General features: G+C 42.6%; 2 protein-coding genes across 3 annotated transcripts in view; both read left to right on the top strand.

The window, feature by feature from the left end:
* The first annotated feature begins 313 nt into the window (after nucleotides 1-313).
* On the top strand, nucleotides 314-3,948 carry LOC146375554 (neuroepithelial cell-transforming gene 1 protein-like). The gene is made up of 8 exons (XM_084947407.1): nucleotides 314-713; nucleotides 811-975; nucleotides 1,180-1,242; nucleotides 1,467-1,640; nucleotides 1,740-2,000; nucleotides 2,086-2,256; nucleotides 2,401-2,587; nucleotides 2,674-3,948. Exons 1-8 carry the CDS (start codon nucleotides 567-569, stop codon nucleotides 3,102-3,104), a joined length of 1,599 nt encoding a protein of 532 aa, XP_084803533.1. The 5' UTR covers nucleotides 314-566; the 3' UTR covers nucleotides 3,105-3,948.
* A 4,418-nt stretch (nucleotides 3,949-8,366) lies between these two features.
* The window catches only part of LOC146375553 (whirlin-like), a 63,541-nt gene continuing 49,865 nt past the window's right edge, over nucleotides 8,367-22,042 (top strand). For both annotated transcript variants that reach the window (XM_084947544.1, XM_084947543.1), the window contains exon 1: nucleotides 8,367-9,456. In XM_084947544.1, coding sequence (XP_084803670.1) covers nucleotides 8,755-9,456 — 702 coding nt within the window. In that variant the 5' untranslated portion in view covers nucleotides 8,367-8,754. The remainder of the gene's footprint in view (nucleotides 9,457-22,042) is intronic.

Below are 22,042 nucleotides of genomic sequence, written 5' to 3'. Positions count from 1 at the left end.
TCCTGACTGCTGCTCCTTTTTCTTGCTCGTAGCAGCGGCACGCTGCCACGCAGCTCCATCCGTAAATCAGGAATCATTTATCCCAGTTTGAGCGATGCAGCAGATCCACTCTGTACTTGAGTTTTCGCTCTTGTCAGAGCAGATAGCAGCAGATTGGAGACACTGAACAGCTGAGAAGCACGGTCTCGTGCATTCCTGGCATTCCTCCAGACCCCCTTCCCCTCCAGATCAGCAGTGAGAGAGGGTCTTTGTGCTCAGTGGGCTGGCCTGGCTCAGGACTCTTCATATGATGGAGCCAACAGCTACTGGAAGTGCTTCCTCCTCCTTAGTATCTCTGTCTGCCGCTCCGCCAGGCTGTCTGCCTGCGGCTTGACCTCGGCTCCAGCTGCTCGTCTTAAAGGAGGGACTAGAGTTCATAACCAGGATTTATGACCTGACTTGACGTGTTTTGTCACAAGGAAGTCTTTGCTGAGGTGTCACAGTTACTGATCGATTCGTTTTGATCTGCCTCTGTCGCACTTCAGACTTTCAGGGTTTTCAGACACGAGTTATGATAGAATAACTGCATGACTAACCTCCCCTTCTGTTTTTGCCTCCTTCTGCAGGAACCCAGCAACAAGCGCGTCCGTTCTCTCAGGAGGGTGACGTCGCTAGCCAACCCCATTTCTCCGGTAAAGAATGGGGTCGTCCGGCGCTTCTTCCAAACCATCAAGGTAAGCGCTCACGGCATCCAATGGAAACACAGCGCATTGGGGGGACAGGGACATCCCTTTCAACATGTCTGACATGTGCTGTTCTTTCTTTCTGAAGGCCTCTTTCCGGGGCGATGGCAAGTTGCCGGGCGTGCCCCAGAAGCCTTGCAGCAAGGCAGCGGCCTCCACACCACCTAAAAGGAGGAACAGCACCTTATGGTCCGAGACGTTAGACATCCACCAGAAAGGAACTTTCTCCACCAAAGAGATCAAGCGGCAAGAGGTGAGTCCAGGAGTCCAGACAGGGATGAATTCTACATGCTTGCTAGACTAGTTCACATGTCTTTGTGTCAAATGGTTTAAATTGGACTAGAAGCCATTCAGCCATCTTGGCTAAGCTCACTATGGTTTAGGCTACGATGTAATGACAACCTGATTTACATGTTTACTAAAAAAGCATCTGTCTGTGCCTCCTCCCATTCCTCAGGCCATATTTGAGCTGTTTCGTGGAGAACAGCATCTGATTGAGGACCTGCAGCTTGCGCGCAAGGTTTGTACTTTTAAAAGCTCCGAGGCAGCGGGAGTACATATAAAGCAAACAGATTAAATCAGTCTGGCAGGCTTTGAATGCAGCGCAGCCAGGAGCTATAAAAAGACAGGGATTGTTCCTCTGTCTTTTTTTTTTGTACCCCTAAAGCTGTTGACCAAGATATTTTTAGTAGCCGCTCCCAAAGCTCTGCCCAGATATTACTGATCACTTTGCTCCATCCACAGGCGTACCACGACCCGATGCTGAAGCTGTCCATCATGTCGGAGGAGGAGCTTACTCGCATTTTCGGCAACTTGGATGCCTACATCCCACTGCACGAGGGCCTTCTGGCGCAGCTCTCCAAAGCCACGGGGCCAGACGGGACCGTGGGCCAGATTGGGCAAATTCTTATTAGCTGGGTAAGTGTCTTTGACTTTTTGAGCCATCAAAAGCTTTTACGCTAGTAAAACCGTATTTTGAATTAGCAGTTAGATAAAGAGTCCCTCCTTCCTTTGCAGCTGCCCAGGCTCAATGCCTACAAAGACTACTGCAGTAACCAGCTGGCAGCCAAGGCGCTGCTGGACTATAAGAAGAAGCAAGACCCACGTGTGCAGGACTTCCTGCAGCGGTGCCTCGAGTCACCTTTTAGTCGGAAACTGGACCTGTGGAGCTTCCTGGACATTCCCATATCCCGCCTGGTCAAGTACCCTCTACTGCTCAAGGAAATCCTGAGACACACTCCAGCAGAACACCCCGATGCTGCCAGCCTGCAGGAAGCTGTAAGTCCAGGAGACAAACTGGTTCAACACACTGATTCATCATAGTGCCTCTCCCATGTAATAATTAGGCTGCTTGTGTGTTCAGATCACTGTCATCCAGGGAGTTTTGTCTGACATCAACAAGAAGAAGGGGGAGTCCGAGTGCCAGTACTACATCGACAAGCTGGAGTATCTGGACGACAGGCAGAGGGACGCTCGCATCGAACGGTGCAAGAGTCTTCTGTGTCACGGGGAGCTGCGCAACAAGAGCGGCACGGTGAGCACAGCGCACACTTCCAAGTCGTCCTTCGGTGCTTCTCTTTGCATGTTAACACGAGGCTGCCGTCCCACATGAGGCGGGCTATGTGCTCAGACGATGCTCTGGTTTGAAAGTTTCTGTTTTTCCTGGAAATTCTTTCAGAAGCTGCACGTGTTCCTGTTCACCGACCTGCTGATCCTGACCCGCCCCGTCACCAGGAATGAGCGCCAGTGCTTCCAGGTGTACCGGCAGCCAATCGCAGTGCAGGATCTGGTGCTGGAGGATCTGCAAGATGGCGATGTCAGAATGGGCGGCTCTTTCAGACGAGCCTTCAGCAATGCAGACAAAGGTAAGGCTCGTCCCAGAAAGTGTCCGCTAGTAGCCTGAGCAGCACTTTGCCCCCGTTCCTAATGACGCTCTCAGCTTTCTCTGCAGCCAAGAACATTTTCCGGGTACGTTCCCAAGACCCGAGCCAGGCACAGTCACACACTCTGCAGGTCAACGACGTCTTCCACAAGCAGCAGTGGCTCAACTGCCTCCGTAGTGCCATTGCCGTCCACCGGCCTCTGAGCGAGCCCTCCAGCCCCAGCCCGCCTACAGGCAGCGTCCGTTCCAAGCGCCGCCCTTCCTCTGTTTCTGCCATCATCCACATGGAGGAAGCAGACGAGAACTACCCGCAGCCAGGCTCTCAGTCGGCCCCCGCCTCACTGAGCAACAGCCCCACCACGGCGTCTCCTTCGCCTCGCTCCCCGTCGTCGTCCACGACGTCCGTGTCATCGACGTCTTCCTCACCCACGACACATAAAACCAAAAAGGACAAGAAGGCTCTGTGTTCTTTAGGGAAGAGAAAAGAGACGATGGTGTGAGGTGGAGCGTTGGTAGAGAACGTGGATGGACCTCTTTGTTTTTCCTGTACATAAAACAGCACAGCACATTTATGAGTGTCTGCGTGTTATTACAGCAGTGTTCTGTTACTGTCCTCCTTGGCAGCTATTTACCTTACTCCTCCATCCAAGTGCATCCCATAGAGACACAGTATTCTGGAGGGGGGGTGCACGTGGTTCAGCTCTAAAAGGGAAGCATGACAAGAAGTAAACCCACGGTTCACACTCGGTGTGGCCAGTTTGCTGAGTTCTTGAAGAAAGAGTTGGTGCATCAGATCCTGTTTACTATAAAGTTCATATTTAAACATTCTTTTAGACCTTTCTTTGGGGGATAATACACTTTATATTTTCAAATCTATCCTAGTATTGTTTTAGGTACTGTAAAGCAGCAGAGTTTTAGCTGTTAGGGCAGGTTTTTGAACATTTGCCGATGTCAAGGTGAAAGACAAAAAGCCAACCCCCAAAAAGGTGAGGTGTACCACACAAACAGATTTCTGTCATAGTTGGGTTTTTAGACTGAGCAGAAGATGTCTTATTTTTATACATTCCTTAAATAACAGATGCTAGAAGCCAGACATTATTTTATTTTATTTACTACAGAGGCATTAATTTAATTCCAGAACAGATGAGATGTCAGCAAAAAACCGTGATGAAATCATATCGCAGACGAGATGATGAGTTTTGTTTAAGACAAAATTTTGAACTGAGCCACGTTGGTTTCTTAAAAAGCTGATGCCTGAGAATGAGGCGGATCACTTTTCAGTGTAGGATCTTGCATGGAGCTTTAGTTGTGGACGCCGCTTGCACCTGAAGAGGCGGCATGATGTATGCGTCTGTCCCGAGGGACGGGACTGAGCGACGATGAAAGTTGATGAAGGCAGAAGAGAACGAAGACGAGAACGTTTAGGAAGTGAAACGGTCAGTGTGACATGTGTAACTCCCATCAACAGTATTTCCTGCTTCCCATTTGAAACCTTCCTGAGTAAACTGAAAAAGATTGTGCGGAGGCCTCATAAACCTGTGGAACAAATTGTCAAGCGCGTCTATGAGACGCAAAGTATTCAGAAGAAAAGAAAAGAGAGGATGTCTGTTCCCTCTCCTCTTAAACAGCCTCATAACTCTGGACCAATAACAAGTGATCTTGGAACTTTTAAGCAGTACAGAAAATACACTGATGGACAGACATGTGTTTCTTGCTCCATGGGAGATAACTGTTTCAATGTAGGGGGAAAAATTCTTATTGTGGCAAACATTTTACAGGATTGCCAAGTTGTCAAAGCACTGTGTCAGGTCTTTGAAAACTGTAATGCCTTTTTCAGCTATCCATTGGACTCAACATGCCTTGGAATTTACTTTGTTTCAAATCTGTCTAAACAAATGAATCTTGTATTACTTGATGAATTAAAACAGAAAATGGTGCGTTTGCCACTGAAGTCTGGATATGTGGCATTGCCACTGCTGTACTAGTTGGCTTCTTTTTGCTTTCTCACCAGCATGCTACCATTTGCAGTTGTTGATTTTCTGGATGGTGGAAAATTTCCCTGTAATTTCACTAACAACATTTTGTTGATGTATGTCAAAAATTTACAGAAAACTATGAAAATGCCAGGGTGAAACTGTGGAGGTCTGAAGCAACCTCTGATCTGCAGACTGAGTCAGATTCTGGAAGCAGATTGGGAAAAGGGAAGCGGAAAAGGAGGTAATTATGTTTCTTAAAAACGCCTTAAAAGCAACAATTTACTGTGGTGATTATAAGAAAAACAAAAACAAGCTGACAGTATCTTTAGCAGACCATTGCTGCTCACCAGATTTAGATATGATCTTAAAATAGCACTTTGTAACTTTTTGACTTTTAAAAATCAGTTTTAGACTCCTTTTGATGCCGGACTATACATTAATGTTTTTAGTTTGTAGGACTAACCAGTAACTAAATTGTTTGTGGGGTTTTTTAATATTTTTTAAAATTCATTTTAAGGCCAGTGATCCAGTTAAGCTCGGATGAGGATTGGGACAACGCTGCGGAACAGCCAGAGACCTCATCACCATCAGCGATGGAGAATAGACATTCAAGTGAAACTCCCCACCAGAATGTCACTCATCCATTTGTTCAGCTACCACCACCCTCAACTCCTTCACCTGTGGTTTCACAACCAGTTCCAAGACAACTTGTACAAGCCACCAATACCAGCATGTTTGTACGTGTTCTAACCCTCCTGGAAGACATTAAGGAGACTCAGAGGATCCACAGTCGAATGCTACAGTCTCTCCTCAGTGCAATGAAGTAGTGGAAGGTGAGCTCCACAAAAGTTGCTGTTTTTGAAAATAAAATAGATAAAATAAAAGAAGTGACGTCATTTTTGCGGAAATGTCGTTTTTTTTTTTTTTTACCATCAGGGCCTCATGAGCCTATACTGGTGTTTTTAAAAGTTATCTTTGACTTTATGACTTTCTGTGTCGTTTCTGGGATGCTTAGGACTCATATTGCACTGCTGGAAATAGTTTATTTTGATGCATATGCTGCTTTTTTGCAAATTTGCAGTATAATATTTATTTTCGTTTTTCCTGCAGTATATAAAAATTGGTGTATTTCAAAAATAAAACTATGAAGACACTCAAAATAAATTTCCTGTGGTGGGAAACTATTTTGTGCAACTTTTTTGTATTTACAGTTTTGAGGGATAAGCCTCTTAAATTTCTCTAACTAAAAATATATGTTAAAAAAGCAAAAACGATTTTCAATTTTTTGGGAGTTTATTGCACTTTTTTGCAATTTATGTAATTACTATGCACTTAATGCAGACATATTATTAAAATCTGGGCTATAATGGTTGCATTGATGTATAGCAACTTGAAATGCTCCCAAAAATGGCTCTACAGCATGTAAAAATATAATATAAGCTCTGGCGGACTTGGTTCTATGGTAGGTCTTAAATACCTTCTCCAGGAACAAAAGGCAGTACACAGCTGTTTCACACCTTAACACTAGAATTACTGAGCCTTTTTTTTCCCTGGCGCGAGTCCCTACTACTAGATTTACTAGCCCTGCGCAAATTTGCGTAAATTCCACTGGCACTGCGTTGTCTTTACAGTCCCTGGCACAGCAGCTGCAGCAGCTTCAGCAGCCTGCGTCTGTGCTAATATTTCCTTGTGCTACATGAATCGGCATCCTCTCTGGTTACTCTGGTATGAATAACTCTGCATCACTTTATGGTAAATAACACACTATCTGCAAAAAACTGCAAAAAACTGTTTGTAGTTCAACATACAAGTGACGACCTTTGACCTTCATCAGGTTTTATTTAATTGTGTTAGAGAAACTCAAGCGTGCTCTTCATGCAGCTGAGTACATCAAGTGTTTAAAACGGAAGCTGTGCAGGTCTGAGATACAAACTGAGGTCCTGTTAATGCTGATATATAGTGACACAGTTACAGGGGTGATTAATCCTTTTGTTTTTTTGTCTTTAACTTTATCAATAAAACAGCTGCAGCTTTCACTACAGCACATGTGGTACTTTAACCTTTGTACTGCTTTCATCAGTTCATTTTGCAGTTAACATGTGAACATGTTGGATGATCTGTCTGCTGTCACTGGGTGGTGCTGAGGTCTGAATCTGAGGGCAGCTCCTGTAATCACAAAGACAACAGAACCATCAAACTCAAATATAAATTTTATCCCTCAAAATTGAAATAAAGCTGATTTTTCTGTCCTCACACACTCAGGATCTGAAGTTGTTCTCTTACATTTTTTTCAGTATTACAGTACACTACAGTACTTTAATCCATAGTTCCTGAGTAATGAGGAGCTACAAGGTACAAGCTTTTTTTTAAAAAGTTACTGTCTTTACAGATGTGGCAAGAGACTGAAAACATGCTGTTGTTTGCACATATTTAATATTCAGCTCTGCACAGGAGCTGAAGCAGGATGCAGCCTGTTGCTTTTACAGTATAATACTTGTAATAAAAGTACAGTAACAGTAACTAGAAAGTGCATTTTCTGAAGAAACTGCAGTGTGAATGCTTGAATCTGAATGTATGCACTGAAATGAATTAATTGCTGAATTTAAGTTAAAAATTTTGAATGAGATGAAAAAAACAGAATTTTTAATTTGAAAACAAAAGTGCTGAACTGCTAAAACCTGACGTTTACACAGAAGAAGTTGGAAAATAGCTGAAAATGTTTTAATTGTAAATTAGAAAAACCTAAGAAATGAGAAAAGAAAATTTAGAGTCAGAAAACATCTGAATGAATATTAAAAGTTGATATTCTTTGAATCACTGAATGACTAAAATGTGATCCCTCCACTTGGATCCACACAGTTTACCATGAAATTACTACTTAACATTATTTACACTATAGAATGACTTACACTGCAATTTGTGTCTCCTTCTCTGTAAAATGCCTGAATATTATACAAGGCTAACTGAACCCCCTCCTTTCCTATTAGTGGACGACCTTCTACTCCCTGAGCTACAGCCATCCTGCTGTTGTCCTTCTAGTCTCTCTGTTGTTCATTTCATTAACACAGAAGCAGCTGAAACCGATTTAACAACCCTTGCTGCTACTTAACGGACCAGATCAATATCCCAGAAGTTTAACTGACTTTTTCTTCTTTTTAAGTGTCAGCCAATGGAAGTTTCTATTCATGTCTTAAACGTTTATTGCTGTCTATTTTAATAAACAACTGTTCAACAAATAAATAAATTTACCGTGATCAGCCACTATGTGGAAAACAGTAGGCGGTACACATTTATTCTGTAGGATCACACAAGGAACCCGGGGCTGATTTCATGCCAAAGTGGCTTTTATGATCTGTTGTTTACCTGAACGGAGTCATGCTGTGCTGTCAGTGTCCCCTCAGCAGCACAATAGTGCAACACAAATGTTTTGTGAGACAGTCTTCCTCTCATGAGGAGGCTCCTATAAACTGCTGCTTAGAAAAAGCTTTAGTTATGCCTCTGAGAGATATTTGCTTTATCAGCTTAAAGACTGATAAGTCGACACCTACTATCATATGCATGTGGATGATCCAACCTACACGTTGTTTTTAAGTTGTCTAGATCAGTCTCGATTGGACAGAACAGGGATCTGTTTTTGTTCGTCAGATCGGCTCATCTACACTGTGGCCTAAAATATTAGGTAATGAATTGCCCAACATAATAATTTAAATAAGGGTGAATAGTGTTGTCAGTTTCTTAGCAACACACACACGCGCGCACCTGCGTCATTTCCTATATAAAGGGTCAGCGCGTTGAGTTCAGCGCTCCACTCTGCGCGCTGAGTTTGCTGGGAGGACTGATCGAGCTGCAGGGGAAATGAATCAAATGTTGGAATGAGGTGCAGTTAGGTTGTGTATATTGATAAGGAGAGCTTTCCGTGGACGGCGGTGGAGCTGGCGTTGTGCATGGAATAAAACACGCGGGGACATATTGCTTTGTTCAGAGCCAGATGAATACGGGCATCGGCTGTGGAAATGTTTTGTTTCGAGGTGACACATCGTGTGCGGGGCACTTGCTGAAACTGTCTGATGCGCGTTTCAAGTTTTACTTTTAAGGAGGAGTGCCGACTTGAGGTGAATTTGATCATATTCACGGTCAAACCTCGTATCTGTATGACGCTCTGTTATGTTGTAGGATGAGCGCTGACCTCGAGAGCGTTTCGCTCAACACGTCGTTGAACTCGATCGTCTTGGGCGGTCGTGCGCTCTCGACAAACGTCCGAAGGCTGCACAAAGCTCTCAATATTCTGCTCAATGACCGGGAGAGAGAGCAGTTCATCCACTGTCTCAATGTTTACCACGCCAAGCGCAACGTCTTCGACTTGGTTCAAACTCTTAAAGTGATTCTCAACACGCCAGACAAACGGCACCTCTTGCCCATGTTGCGCCTGGTCATCCCGAGGTCCGACCAGCTGCTGTTCGATCAGTACACGTCCGAGGGACTCTATCTGAAGTCGGACCTCATCCCCAGCAACGGCATCGCAGAGGACTTTGTGGGTGAGGTAGATTCAGCTGCCAGTTCCATCCCTGAGCAGGTCCTGTCGTCGTCGGGCTGCCCGGACGGTTTAAGCGCAGCTGCTGAACTCTCTGCGTGCGTGGTCCCACCGTTCTGCGTGGGCCCCTTCGGAGATACGCGCAAAGTGACCCTCACGCGCTCCAGGAGCCACGAGGGTCTGGGCTTCAGCGTTCGAGGTGGTTCAGAGCACGGCGTAGGCATCTATGTGTCCCTAGTGGAGCCAGGCTCATCGGCTGAGAGAGAAGGACTGAGAGTCGGGGACCAGATAGTGGCCGCTAATGACATCCTGTTTGACAATGTCACTCACATAGAGGCGGTGAAGGTAGGACTTCACGCAAACGCTGGCGTTTATGAGTGCGACTGTTTTGGTGTGTGCACTGCAGGTTTTGTGCAGATTCAAACCGTGTATGCTGTAGGCAGAGAAAGCACACATTACTAAGGAGGCACTGGGCCATGCACGGCTGTCCTAAAAACACACTCGTTGTTTCACTGCTGCTTTCTGTGCGAGCCCTCGGGTCCAATGCTAAACTACCTCTAGTTTAACTTTTTATTTTTATTTATTTTTTAATCTTCTACACCACTTGACATCTGGCTGCAGGCAGGGAACCAACATGAACTAAAATGTAAAGTAGACAGGCTGAAGTCCTTATTTCATGATCCATACAGCAGGAATCCTTGACGATGATTATTCTAAGGGAACAACATGGGAATACTACACTGCATGTGGAGATAATGTGCTTCACCACACAATTATCTAAAATTAGATACAGTACAAACAACACTTTGTGTGATCATTCACTGAAGCCTGATCAGGCAGGCTGACAAATTTAACCCCATTACCAAAGAATACAGCAAAAGATATTAGCTATAGATTTTGATTTCAATTTGCATAGATTTTTTTTATTAAACTAGTATGCAGTTTAGTGAAGCTTTTTAGTTTAGATTTTTTTTAAAATTCAAAACATTAAAAATATTTCTCACATCTAGTTTAGTTCAGTTTTAGGTCATTTTAACTTCAGATGGATATACCTCAGGCTTAGACCTACAAAACTGTTTGGGGTAAAAACCTTTTGGGTATGGTTGCTATTGTTCCCACGTAATGCAGTCAATAGTAAAAAAAAAATAAATAAATAAATAAATAAATATATATATATATATATATATGTGTGTGTGTGTGTGTGTGTGTGTATATATATATATATGTTATGAGCTTTTTTTTATCAATTTAAAAACACTTTAGCAGCCATTAGATTTTTTGCAATCAGCTGGTTTATAATAAACAAATCTCCATGGCAGTTTTGCATAAGCAAAGTGTTTCTATAATAAATGCAGACAAACAAGCACTGACCTTATTAGTTTTTTCTGTCTATGGCATTAGAACAAGTCAGGATGAAATAAGAGCAAAATGTAGCCAGCATAGAATGCGCTGGCTCATCTCTGACATCTCGAGTTGTTTCCATCTGTTTGACATTGGACTCTTTTAATTACGCCATCTCAGTTGCAGTCACTTATTCTGTAATGGGTTAACTGCTGGTCCAACTGACCCCAGTTTAACCAGCTCCTACTCCTATGGATGTGGATAGGGCTGCCACAAACGATTATTTTGATAGTCGACTAGTCACCGATTATTTTTGTGATTAGTCGACTAATCAGATCATCATCCATTGGACGTAACACGTACAGCTTATTGCACCAACTCTTATATAACTATCATTAGCTTACAGCTTTAAGTGTTTAAGGTATGTGCTAACTAAAAATAAAGACAAGATGATAGTTTATTAAATTTTAATGAAATTTGCAGATTGTTTCGGTGAAGTTTAATAAACTCCTTGCTATCTAAAATATAACAGGACACCGGAGTAAATTCTCGAGCATCTCATGCTTCTGATAATCAGCTGTCTGCTTGACGTTTATTCAGCTGTGTAAAAACTATAACTTTAATCTCAGCCAAACCGATTTACTCAGGAACAAATAAAATACTAAAAAAAGCCAAACAATAACATTTTTAAGTTATCTAAGTGACTCATATATCATGTTTAACCTGAGTAGCGAAAGACGGCAGTGGGTTTGAAAACGATTTGCCGGAAGTCCGGTGTTCTCACGGCTCTAGTGAGCCTTGCCCCCGGCTCGCTATCGAGCTAGTGGGTAACAGACGTCTCCGAAAACGTCGGAGCACTTTTGAAAGTATGTGGTGTCTTGATAAACTGAGCAGATATTTGAGGTTTACACAGCTACATTCTCGCCTGAAAATATGTTAAACGTTTATTTTGTGACCCAGAAAGAATAATAAGAGTAATATTAAAACTAACCAGCTGCCGCCATTGTTGGAAACTGAGCTGGGCCGCGCTATGAATTCTGGGACACAGCTTCTTCTTCTTCTTCTTCGGGGTTTAACGGCAGCTGGCATCCTTGTACATGCAGTGCTGCCATCTTCTGTTTCAGTCCGTTATTACACTCTTAAATCCTACTACTTATTCCTGCGTCTTTTGTGATCTTACAAAGCTTCAAATGACGCGTCGACTATTAAATCAGTCGTCGACGATTTTGATAGTCGACGTAATCGTGACTAGTCGACTAATCGTGGCAGCCCTAGATGTGGATGAAAATAATTTGTATATTATTGAAAACTAACTTAGTGGAAAGATGGACACAAATTACACCCAGACCCAAGTGCAAACTTTACAGCAAAAACATATTAAATAAATCTTTGCATCACTTAAAATACCATTGTACCTTTTAAAACTCTGTAGGTTGTAGTTGCCAGATTCTAAGATTTTGGTTCTTGCTTCACGCAGCAGAAACACATTGTGGAAGATGAAAAGATGTAGGAGGAAAGTTACTTAAGCTGAATGAACAAATATGGACTGTTAATGGACTGTTTAATTATTCTAGAAATACATGTTTTATGCGCTGATGATGATGAATGATTTTATGACCTTGCAAGTTTGAATTGCACTCTACTTTCAGATATCTCTTTTGTGTGGAGGTAAAATGGCTCAGGCCTTGGGTAACATGTTGTTTAACAGAAAAAAGGACACTTTTACCTGCCTGTGCAAGGATTAGTGAATCATTTCAGCAAGGCTGAACAGCTCAGACTTCCCAGAAGCAACGTGACAGTATACTGGTCCATTTAAAAACATGCCTCTTGCAAACTATTTGAAATATGAAGCTAAAATTTCACAAATCTGCATGTATGGCCAAATTAAGGACATATAATAATTTTATCTTGGAGTTTTCTGAATTGTTAACTAAGGCTACGTTCACACTGCAGGCGAAAGCTCATCAAATCCGACTTTTCTGACCCTCTGTGACCCATCTATCCGATCATGGTGGGACAGTGTGAACGGCACAAATCCGATATTTTCAAATCCGACCTGGGTCACTTTGGTATGTGGTCCTGAATCCGATACAAATCTGATGTTTTAGAAAGCGACTGCTGTTTGATGGTCATGTCGCATTAAATCCGTCTGTTACGTCACTGACACGAGACAGACGCCGATTATCAGCGCCGGAGAAGACATCGCGAACGCTTCCTGTCCATCCAGTGAAACTGTTGGGAAGACAGCGTTGGAGAACCGTGAACATTTTCTTTGTTCTGTATAATCTGCAGATTCTGACAGAAATCTGTAACTATCCTCTGAAGCACCGCTGCTCTAAAACAGCAATAAGGATCATTATTAGGCCAAATGTAGATAACACAATAACTTTATAACTTAAAGCAAAATTGGGAAACGTAAAGTCCGAAACAGTCAAACAACACTGTTGGTCTGGGTGTAAACAGAGCACGTTGTGTGTGACGTCTTCTTTTGCGCATGCGGCCGCTTTGAGCGTTCAAACTAGAGCGCGTTTGCTGTCACATTTTATTTGTAGTGTGAACAAGCAGACAGAAAAATCGGATTTGATCAAAAAATCTGAATTGAGCATTAAGACCTGCAGAGTGAACGTAGCCTAAAACTGCGACTAAATGTGACAGTATTTAATTCTTGATTATGTTAATATCACGGTTGCTGGATCCAATCACGAGCTGGGTCTTATGCTTGATCTAATCTTGTTGCTGTAGTGTTGAGGATGTGACTTCCTCTGACCAATGCCTGTCGTTTTTGAAGTTGATGTCACAGCCAGCACCCATGATCCATGCTCCAATCACATGTACAACTGCAGATCTGTTTGCTATAGCCAAGACTCTACACTGAACTGTCAAGATCCATTGTTTAATGGTACTTACACTGCAGTCCTGGACTCTGTTGTTCCATCGAGGTCATATTCCACTAAATTAAAACCACAAAGACAGGTTCAACTCTAGCGAAGGTTAAACCAGCCCAGAAGCACAGGAACAATTTGAAAACATTGTTGGTGCATTTGCTCCACTTTATTTTACCGACAGGTATTGTTGTCCTGGCAAAGACTCATGCAAGAAGCATGATTCATCACTGCAGACAACACATATCCACTGCTGTAGAGTCCAGTGGCTGCATGTTTTCCTTTGTGCTTGGTGATGTAAGGCTTTGATGCAGCCACTAGGCCATGGAAGCCCATTCCACGAAACTATTTATGCACTGTTCTTGAGCCAAGTTTGATATTTATATGAAGTTCGGAAGTCTGCAGCAATTGATTCTGCAGAAATGATAGTGTCTATTCCCTCGGCTCTATCGGTTAACGGCAGCTGTCCTCTAGATGCACTCGGTAACTAACTGGATTAAATTTAGTAGCTTGGTAGATGAGGCCCATCCTCTGACCGCCTGATGTACGATATCAAGACATGCAAAACAGTCTCTTGGAGCCACATGCTAAACCCAACAGGAAGTCAGACATTTTGATTTTAATGATAAATTGCGAAGGTTTTAAGGTTTTAAGGTTTTGTGAAACGGCATGTTCATGGCGGCACGTCAGCAGTTTTCATCATTCGCCAAGAAACTGCTGTAACTCAAAGACACAAAGGCCCAAACTTCAGTCCTAATGACAGTCCAGCACTGAACAGCTTGATATGCAGTTTGTCAGCAACAGTTTAGAATGACAGCTAGTGAGAACAGGTAGTTTATGAAAACTAACTCAATATTAAATAAAGTATGAAAATGAATGCTATGCCTTTCAAGTGTACTATATAGAAGTGTATATATACATGCTTCTCAAGGTATATTCTAAGCAAAATTGGTCCCAGCATCGAACCCTGTGCAATTCCTTATAATTAACCGTAGTGTATGAAGAGGACTCTCCATTTACATTAACAACTTTCAGTCTGTTAGATAGATATAATTCAAATCACTGCAGACCAGGGCCTTTAATACCTACTGCATCCTCTGATCTCTGTAATAAAATATTATGGTCAACAGTATTGAACGCTGCACTGAGGACAAGCACAGAGCGGAGTCCACTGTCAGAGGTCATAATAATATTATTTGAGTTCTGAAACCTGATGGAGAGTCAGTCATCAGTTAGCTGTTTACAACGACTCTTTCAAAAGTTTTTGAGTTTGTCCTACAAGTAGCTAAGACAGCTGGGCCAGCTGATGGTTGCTTACTGCCAGCTTGAAGGTCTGTGCTTTGTAGGCCATTAATAGAAACAGACTGATTATATTTAAGACTGAAACATTAATTAATGGTCGGTGTAGGTTTTTTTTATGAGAGAGAGAAGACAAATACACTCCAATTATAAGTTTTCTCAATTTATTATCAAAACAGAATTTGAAATTAATTTTACATAGCACCATGGACCTGCTGCTGCACCCAGGCAGTAAACACTTTTATTGCATGTCACAAACACATAATGTTAACATGATTGGTCGAGATAGTTTGTTCAGACGGCTGGACAGCAACGGGGCTCCAGGTAGATGATTGATCGCGCACAAAACAAAGGCCTGGAGTGTCTTTCTGACTAGCTTCTCAAGCGAGGACAGATGTTGGGTTTTTCTCTGTATGGATTATTGTAGGTCTACGTTACAATATAAAGCACCGTGAGGTTTGATTTGGCGCTATATAAATAAAATTGAATAGAATTGAAAGTTGAATTGTTTATGGCTACACAAACACCAGTGTTTCTGAACAGCATGCCTACTGCTGTTGTGGTAGCTTACAATTACTTTGCAGCCATGAAATTAATGAAGTTTTTTGTTGCCGAAAGTTTGGCAATTTATACATTTATGTTAATATTTGTCCAGGACATGCAGACAACGTAAGACATGTGGAGCATGTTCTGTGCTGCCTGTGTGTCCAAAGCAATTCAGGCAGAAAACCTAACACGCATGTAAACACAGTGTGCTTTTACAGGTGCACGAGAAGATTCTGGCTCACCCTCTCTGTCTTACACCACTACACATGCTTTCCTCCTCCCTGCCTCCCTTCCTTTACATAACTGCATCCTAGCCTGGAATTTCATCCTCATTAAATGACGTATGGAGGTCAGACTCTCCTGGATGCTGAGACATAAATGGCCTGTATTTGGTATGGCCTGTAAAGTGCTTTACCCAAAGCACTGTACTCACAAAACAGAAGTTGTCATATTTGGCACCTTCGTTAATAATCACATTGACAGCGCTCTTGGCCCTTTATCTTCCTATTGTAAGTCAAATGTTAAATCCTTGATGGTTCCTTTAAACTGTGTAAGCAGGTGAGCACAGTAGTTCAGTCAAGCTTTTTTCATTTAAAACAGCGAGCCAAGGTAAAGCCATAGCTTCCAGCTAACGTGTTTGAACATGTTATTCATGGTAAATGAATAGATTCTTATATAGCGCTTTTCTTCTCTCCCAGAGCACTCAAAGCGCTCTATACAACATGCCACATTCACACAAGCACTGCCTTCTATACTTTCTTTAAGTGCTTACTATCTATCATTCACACTCTGATGGCTGCATCAGAGTGTGAATGATAGTTAGTAAGTAACAACTTGGGGTTAATATCTTGCCCAAGGATATTTGGCATGCAGACTGGGGGGAGCCAGGGATCAAACCACCAACCATCTTAACATTAGATGACCTGCTCTATCTCCTGAGCTACACCCACCTACAGTATTCATCTGTTCATTAACTGCAGACTGGACTACTGCAATTCTCTGTGCTTTGGTTTGGACCAGGCCTCTATTTATCGTCTTTATCTGCTAACTGGCACTAAACAGAAGGAGCATATTACCCAGTTTTGGCTTCTCTACATTGGCTTCCTGTTCTGTACAGGGTCCAATTCAAAATGTTACTTTTTTTTAATCACTTAACGGCCGAGCCCTTTCTTACCTGTCTCAGCTCCTATTTATTTATGCTCCGGGTCAAAACTAACCTTAACTTTTCCACGGTCTAAACTGAAAGCTCGTGGTGACAGAGCCTTCTCTGTGGCAGGCCCTGGACTGTGGAATAGTCTTCCCCTTATTATTAGATCTGCACAACCACCTGACCATTTTAAATTGTTACGGAAGACACATTTTATGTTCTGGCTTTGGTAATAAAACATCTTGGTTTTAAAAGCCTTATTTGTTGTTGTTGTTTCAGTTGTTTATATTTATTTATTTTATTTATTTATCTATATTTTACTGCATCATTGTTGTGCATTTTATTTATTTTAGTGGCATTTTACATTGTTAAGCACTTTATGCAGCATAGACTGCTGGTAATGTGCTATATAAATAAACTCGACCTTGACCTATTAAGTGAGATTAATTTCAGAAAAGTATGTGACTAAGGCTTTGTTTTGTTTTTTATTATATAATTCAACATTTGCTTAGTGGTTTTAATGTGTGCAAACCCTTTATTTTATTTGACATTTATTACTGTTCTTCGCTGGTTTAAACATGCTGTGGTGATTTTGTATATCTCATAGTAAACATCAGAAGGAATCCATTTTTGTGGACTTTTAAGTTGAAAGTCTTCAAAACTATTATACGTTAACAGCAGATCAGATTTTGTGAAATCTGTGAAAAGCACTTTGAGTCTTTATTGCAGTATTTTCTGTGTGTTCAGCTTGTAGTGATCTTTGAGAGCAGCAGCATGTCTAACTTTGGCAAGTGTTTGAATTTATTTTTAAACAATGACTCTTTCATTCTACTTATATGTGGAGAAATAACATTACATAATCACAATCAGATGACTTCACAGGCACCGGCCTTCGATGAGCTCCCAAAATAGCAGCTTTTCAAATGGAGGAGGAGGAGGAGTAAGTTATCCTTCGCTGTCAGCTTGATAAGCCCAAAGTTATGTTACTGTCAAGGGCCCTTGAATGCAGCTCTCTATGCAAAGCACATATTCTAAGTAACAGACATCAGTGTGTGGGAGAAACCGAATTGATTCAGTTCCCTGAAGAGAGAGGCAGCAGTCTGACATCATGTTCTGCTGCTACAGGAGATCGGAGAGCAGGACTGTGGTCACAGTATTGCACGATTGTGTGATCAGCACAGGCGGAATGATCTCCAGGATCCAGTTGTTTTCTACAGAACATTTTTTGTAGGACTTATTCCAAATATTAGACATGGAAAAACTAAATATGTTTTTGTAGGTTTGAATTTTTATGGTCAAACTCATTACTTAAAAAACCAATCTATTGCAGATTTCTCTGTCACAGACCCACCATCTGACAACTTTATTGTAATATATATATATAGAAAAAATACTCCTCTCACTCCTGTAGTCTTTATCCCTCATGCTCGGATCCACTATCAGAGGCCTGGGAGCTTGAGGGTCCCGTGCAGTATCTTAGCTGTTCCAAGGACTGCGCTCTTCTGGACAGAGATCTCCGATGTTGTTCCCGGGGTCTGCTGGAGCCACTCGCCTACAGGGTGCTGAACTTGGGATGAAACCCTCCATGCATAGTCAGGAGTTTTCTGGTCTTGATGTCAGTAGCTTTGATCTCGTCCTCTGGCCTCCTTATTATCCCAGCAGGGTGCCTGATCACGGGCAGGGTGTAGGTGTTGATGGCCCGGATGTTGTTCTTATCATTCAGCGAACTCCTCAGGACTTGCCTGACCCTCTGCAGGTACTTGGTGGTTGCAGCTTTCCTAGCGGCCTCTTCATGGTTCCCATTTGCCTGTGGGATCTCCAGGTACTTGTAGCTGTCCTCTATGTCTGCAATGTTGCCTTCTGGTAGTTTGATCCCCTCAGTTCTGACTACCTTCCCTCTCTTTGTTACCATCCAACTACTCTTCTCCTAGTGCTGTTCGATATAACGATATATATCGTGTGACGATATAAAAACGTCTATCGTTTCATTTTACGCTGTCGTTTGTTTCGTGGTGTCGCAAAATAAACTGTTTACGGCGATATTTTTTCATGGTTCTGATGGTCACTGTAGTGGCTATATTAACTTCCTAAAGTTCTCTCTTTCTCTTATATTTAATATAACCACACTACAGACGGACAAGCGCCTGTTTTTATGCGTTGTCGTTAGCAACAACGACGGTAACAGCATCGTGTGTCCGCTTGTTTATGTTCCACATAAACCTTTCACAATAAAGCTCAAGATCCTGTTGAGACTTTTCAAAATAAACTGAATCACGTGACAGAGCAGATTATTTACGGATGAGAAGTAAAAAAGACGCCAGGTGCTAAAAAATAAACCTCAAACGTTAGAACAGGCTTTTCCCCGCAGCACGCCGTGTAATAAATACTCACAAAGAAAACGGCGGCCGTTACAACTTATGTCTAAAATGTATCGTTTCATGCATCGTTAAAACACTCGACTCCAGCTACATGACGCGCAGCTGGAAACACTTCACGCAAGTCGAGCTGCCCGAGATTCACAGAATTTACAGAAAATGTTACATTTTTGTGATTTATATCGTTATCGGACGATAGAATTCTGATATCGGGATATGAGATTTTGGTCATATCGCACAGCCCTATGTTCTCCAATCCAAACGACATTCCGATGTCATTGCTGTATATCCTGGTGGTGTGAATCAGTGAATCGATGCCTCGTTCACTCTTGGCATACAGCTTGATGTCATCCATGTACAGGAAGTGGCTGACAACTGCTCCATTACATAGTCAGTATCTGTAGCCAGGCTTGTCAAAGAGCTCACTTAGGGGATTCAAGCCTATGCAGAACAGCAGCAGGGACAAAGCATCTCCTTGGTAAATCCTGCACATAATTTCCTTAGGGATTAATACAGTATTCTGATTCTGATTGATGGTGATTTGTGCTATGGGCTTAAAGTTGGCCTCTAGTGTTGTATGCCACATCCCCCTTGGGTTCCTGATGAAGGGTCCGGTTGATCTTGTATAGTTCTACGCATTCCAGGAACCAGGTGTGGGGCATTGAGTCATAGGCCTTCTTGTAGTCAATCTAATCTGCATTCAACTAGGGCTGCCACAAACGATTATTTTGATAGTCGACTAGTCACCGATTATTTTTGCGATTAGTCGACTAATCAGATCATGCATCCTTACAGCTTATTGCACCAGCATGCATTTGCTCTTATATAACTATCATTAGCTTACAGCTTTAAGTGTTTAAGGTGCTAACTAAAAATAAAGACAAGATGATAGTTTATTAAATTTTAATGACATTTGCAGATTGTTTCGGTGAAGTTTAATAAACTCCTTGCTATCTAAAATATAACAGGACACCGGAGTAAATTCTCGAGCATCTCATGCGTCAGCTGTCTGCTTGACGTTTATTCAGCTGTGTAAAAACTATAACTTTAATCTCAACCAAACCGATTTACTCAGGAACAAATAAAATACTAAAAAAAGCCAAACAATAACATTTTCAAGTTATCTAAGTGACTTATATATCATATTTAACCTGAGTAGCGAAAGACGGTGGTGGTTTGAAAACGATTTGCCGGGAGTCCGGTGTTCTCACGGCTCTAGTGAGCCTTGCCCCCGGCTCGCTATCGAGCTAGTGGGTAACAGACGTCTCCGAAAACGTCGGAGCGCTTTTAAAAATATGTGGTGTCTTGATAAACTGAGCAGATATTTGAGGTTTACACAGCTACATTCTCGCCTGAAAATATGTTAAACGTTTATTTTGTGACCCAGAAAGAATAATAAGAGTAATATTAAAACTAACCAGCTGCCGCCATTGTTGGAAACTGAGCTGGGCTGCGCTATGAATTCTGGGACAGAGCTACTTCTTCTTCTTCGGGGTTTAACGGCAGCTGGCATCCTTGTACATGCAGTGCTGCCATCTTCTGTTTCAGTCCATTATTACACTCTTAAATCCTACTACTTATTCCTGCGTCTTTTGGGATCTTACAAAGCTTCAAACGACGCGTCGACTATTAAATTAGTCGTCGACGATTTTGATAGTCGACGTAATCGTGACTAGTCGACTAATCGTGGCAGCCCTACACTCAACCCACCTGGAGTGCAGAATAAACAAATTTTGGACAAACTGCTCAAAATGCGTTGAAAGAGACATTTCAGGGATTTTGACTCAGTCTGTGCTCTAGATGCGTTAATTGTAATTGCGTTAGTTGCGATGACGGTGCATTAACACTGACAGCACTAAAAGAAGTTGCCAATTTGGGATGAAAGACGTAAACCTAAGGATGTAACCAAAGCGGTGTGCCGCTTGTGCAGACATATAGTGCGAACAAAGTACTCAAACACGACTAACTTGATTGAGCATGTACATGTCCACCATCCGGCTGAGTATGCTAGGCTATCACCAGCTTCTGCAGCTCTATCAACAAGCATTTGGCGCACTTTCAGGAGGGTGCATTTGCTCGCAGATGAAAGAGGGTGCTGTTAAAACAGCGCTATTATTTTTTTTTCTGTTGACTGTTTCTATTAGCTCCATCATTATTAGCAAACTTACTCATGGGCAAATAAATAAATAAATCTCCCTTGTAAAAATGATTCTTTGGCATGCGAATGATGGTGGTGGCCTTGAGGCACATTGGGACGACAGCAGTGCTCAGGGAGAGGTTGAAGATGTTGGTGAGGGCGTCTGTCAGCTGGTCTGCACATTCTCTGAGCACTCTTCCAGGAATGTTATCTAGACCAGCAGCTTCCTGTGGGTTAACTTTACGAAGAGCTTTCCTCACATCAGGAGAGGTCAGACAGAACCTGGTCGTTGTGAGGGTGGGGTGGACGTCCTCACCAACAAGTCATTCTGAGCGTCAAATTGTGCATAGAAGTTGGTCAGTGCATCTGGTAGGGAGGCATAACCATCGCAGGCAGGCGTCATCTTCCTGTAGTTGGTGATGGCCTATATGCCCTGCCACATGCGCTCTCCTGGAAGTGGCTGTTAATTCTGCTGCCATGCACGCACTTCACTGTTCTGATGGCTCGAGACAGTTTGGGCCTCACTGTTCCCAGGGCCGCTTTGTCGCCTGCTCTGAAGACAAATTCTTGAGTCTTTAGCAGCACATGCACTTCTGCTGTCATCCACAGTTTCTGGTTGGAGCATATTATGATAGTCTTGGAGACAGTAACATCATCGATGCCGTGGTCTAGATCAGCTGATTAGTCTTGGTAATGGTCACAGTAGGTATTGTCCGTAGTGCTGCATTCACATCATCTAGTAGATCTTCAGAGGATACTTCTTGGTAACCGGTTATAGAGGGTCCATGTTTCAAGCTTTGCCATGATCCTACTCCTATACCTTGGAGTACACATTGACAATAAACTGGACTGGGCGAAAAACACCACAGCACTTTACAGGAAAGGCCAGAGTCGTCTCTATTTTTTGAGGCGACTGAGGTCCTTCCACATCTGCCGGACAATGCTCAGGATTTTCTACGAGTCTGTTGTGGCCAGTGCGATCCTCTATGCTGTTGCATGCTGGGGGAGCAGGTTGAGGGTCACTGATGCTAACAGACTCAATAAACTGATCCATAAGGCCAGTAATGTTGTGGGGATGGAGCTGGACTCCCTTAAGGTGGTGTCGGAGAGGCGGATGTTGTCCAAAATAAAGACAAAGTTGGATAACACCTCCCACCCACTCCATGACATGCTGGTCAGTCACAGGAGCTCGTTCAGTGACAGA

The sequence above is a fragment of the Perissodus microlepis genome, chromosome 12 (assembly GCF_051167445.1).
Source record: "Perissodus microlepis isolate ML-2025 ecotype Zambia chromosome 12, ASM5116744v1, whole genome shotgun sequence".
Lineage (NCBI taxonomy): Eukaryota > Metazoa > Chordata > Actinopteri > Cichliformes > Cichlidae > Perissodus > Perissodus microlepis.
This window is presented reverse-complemented; position numbering and strand designations above follow the sequence as displayed.

Coding starts and splice junctions, on each gene's coding strand:
- LOC146375554 (XM_084947407.1), top strand. CDS start 567: ATGACTAACCTCCCCTTCTGTTTTTGCCTCCTTCTGCAGGAACCCAGC. Junction 714..810: donor GCTTCTTCCAAACCATCAAG/GTAAGCGCTCAC, acceptor TTCTTTCTGAAG/GCCTCTTTCCGGGGCGATGG. Junction 1,243..1,466: donor ACCTGCAGCTTGCGCGCAAG/GTTTGTACTTTT, acceptor CTCCATCCACAG/GCGTACCACGACCCGATGCT.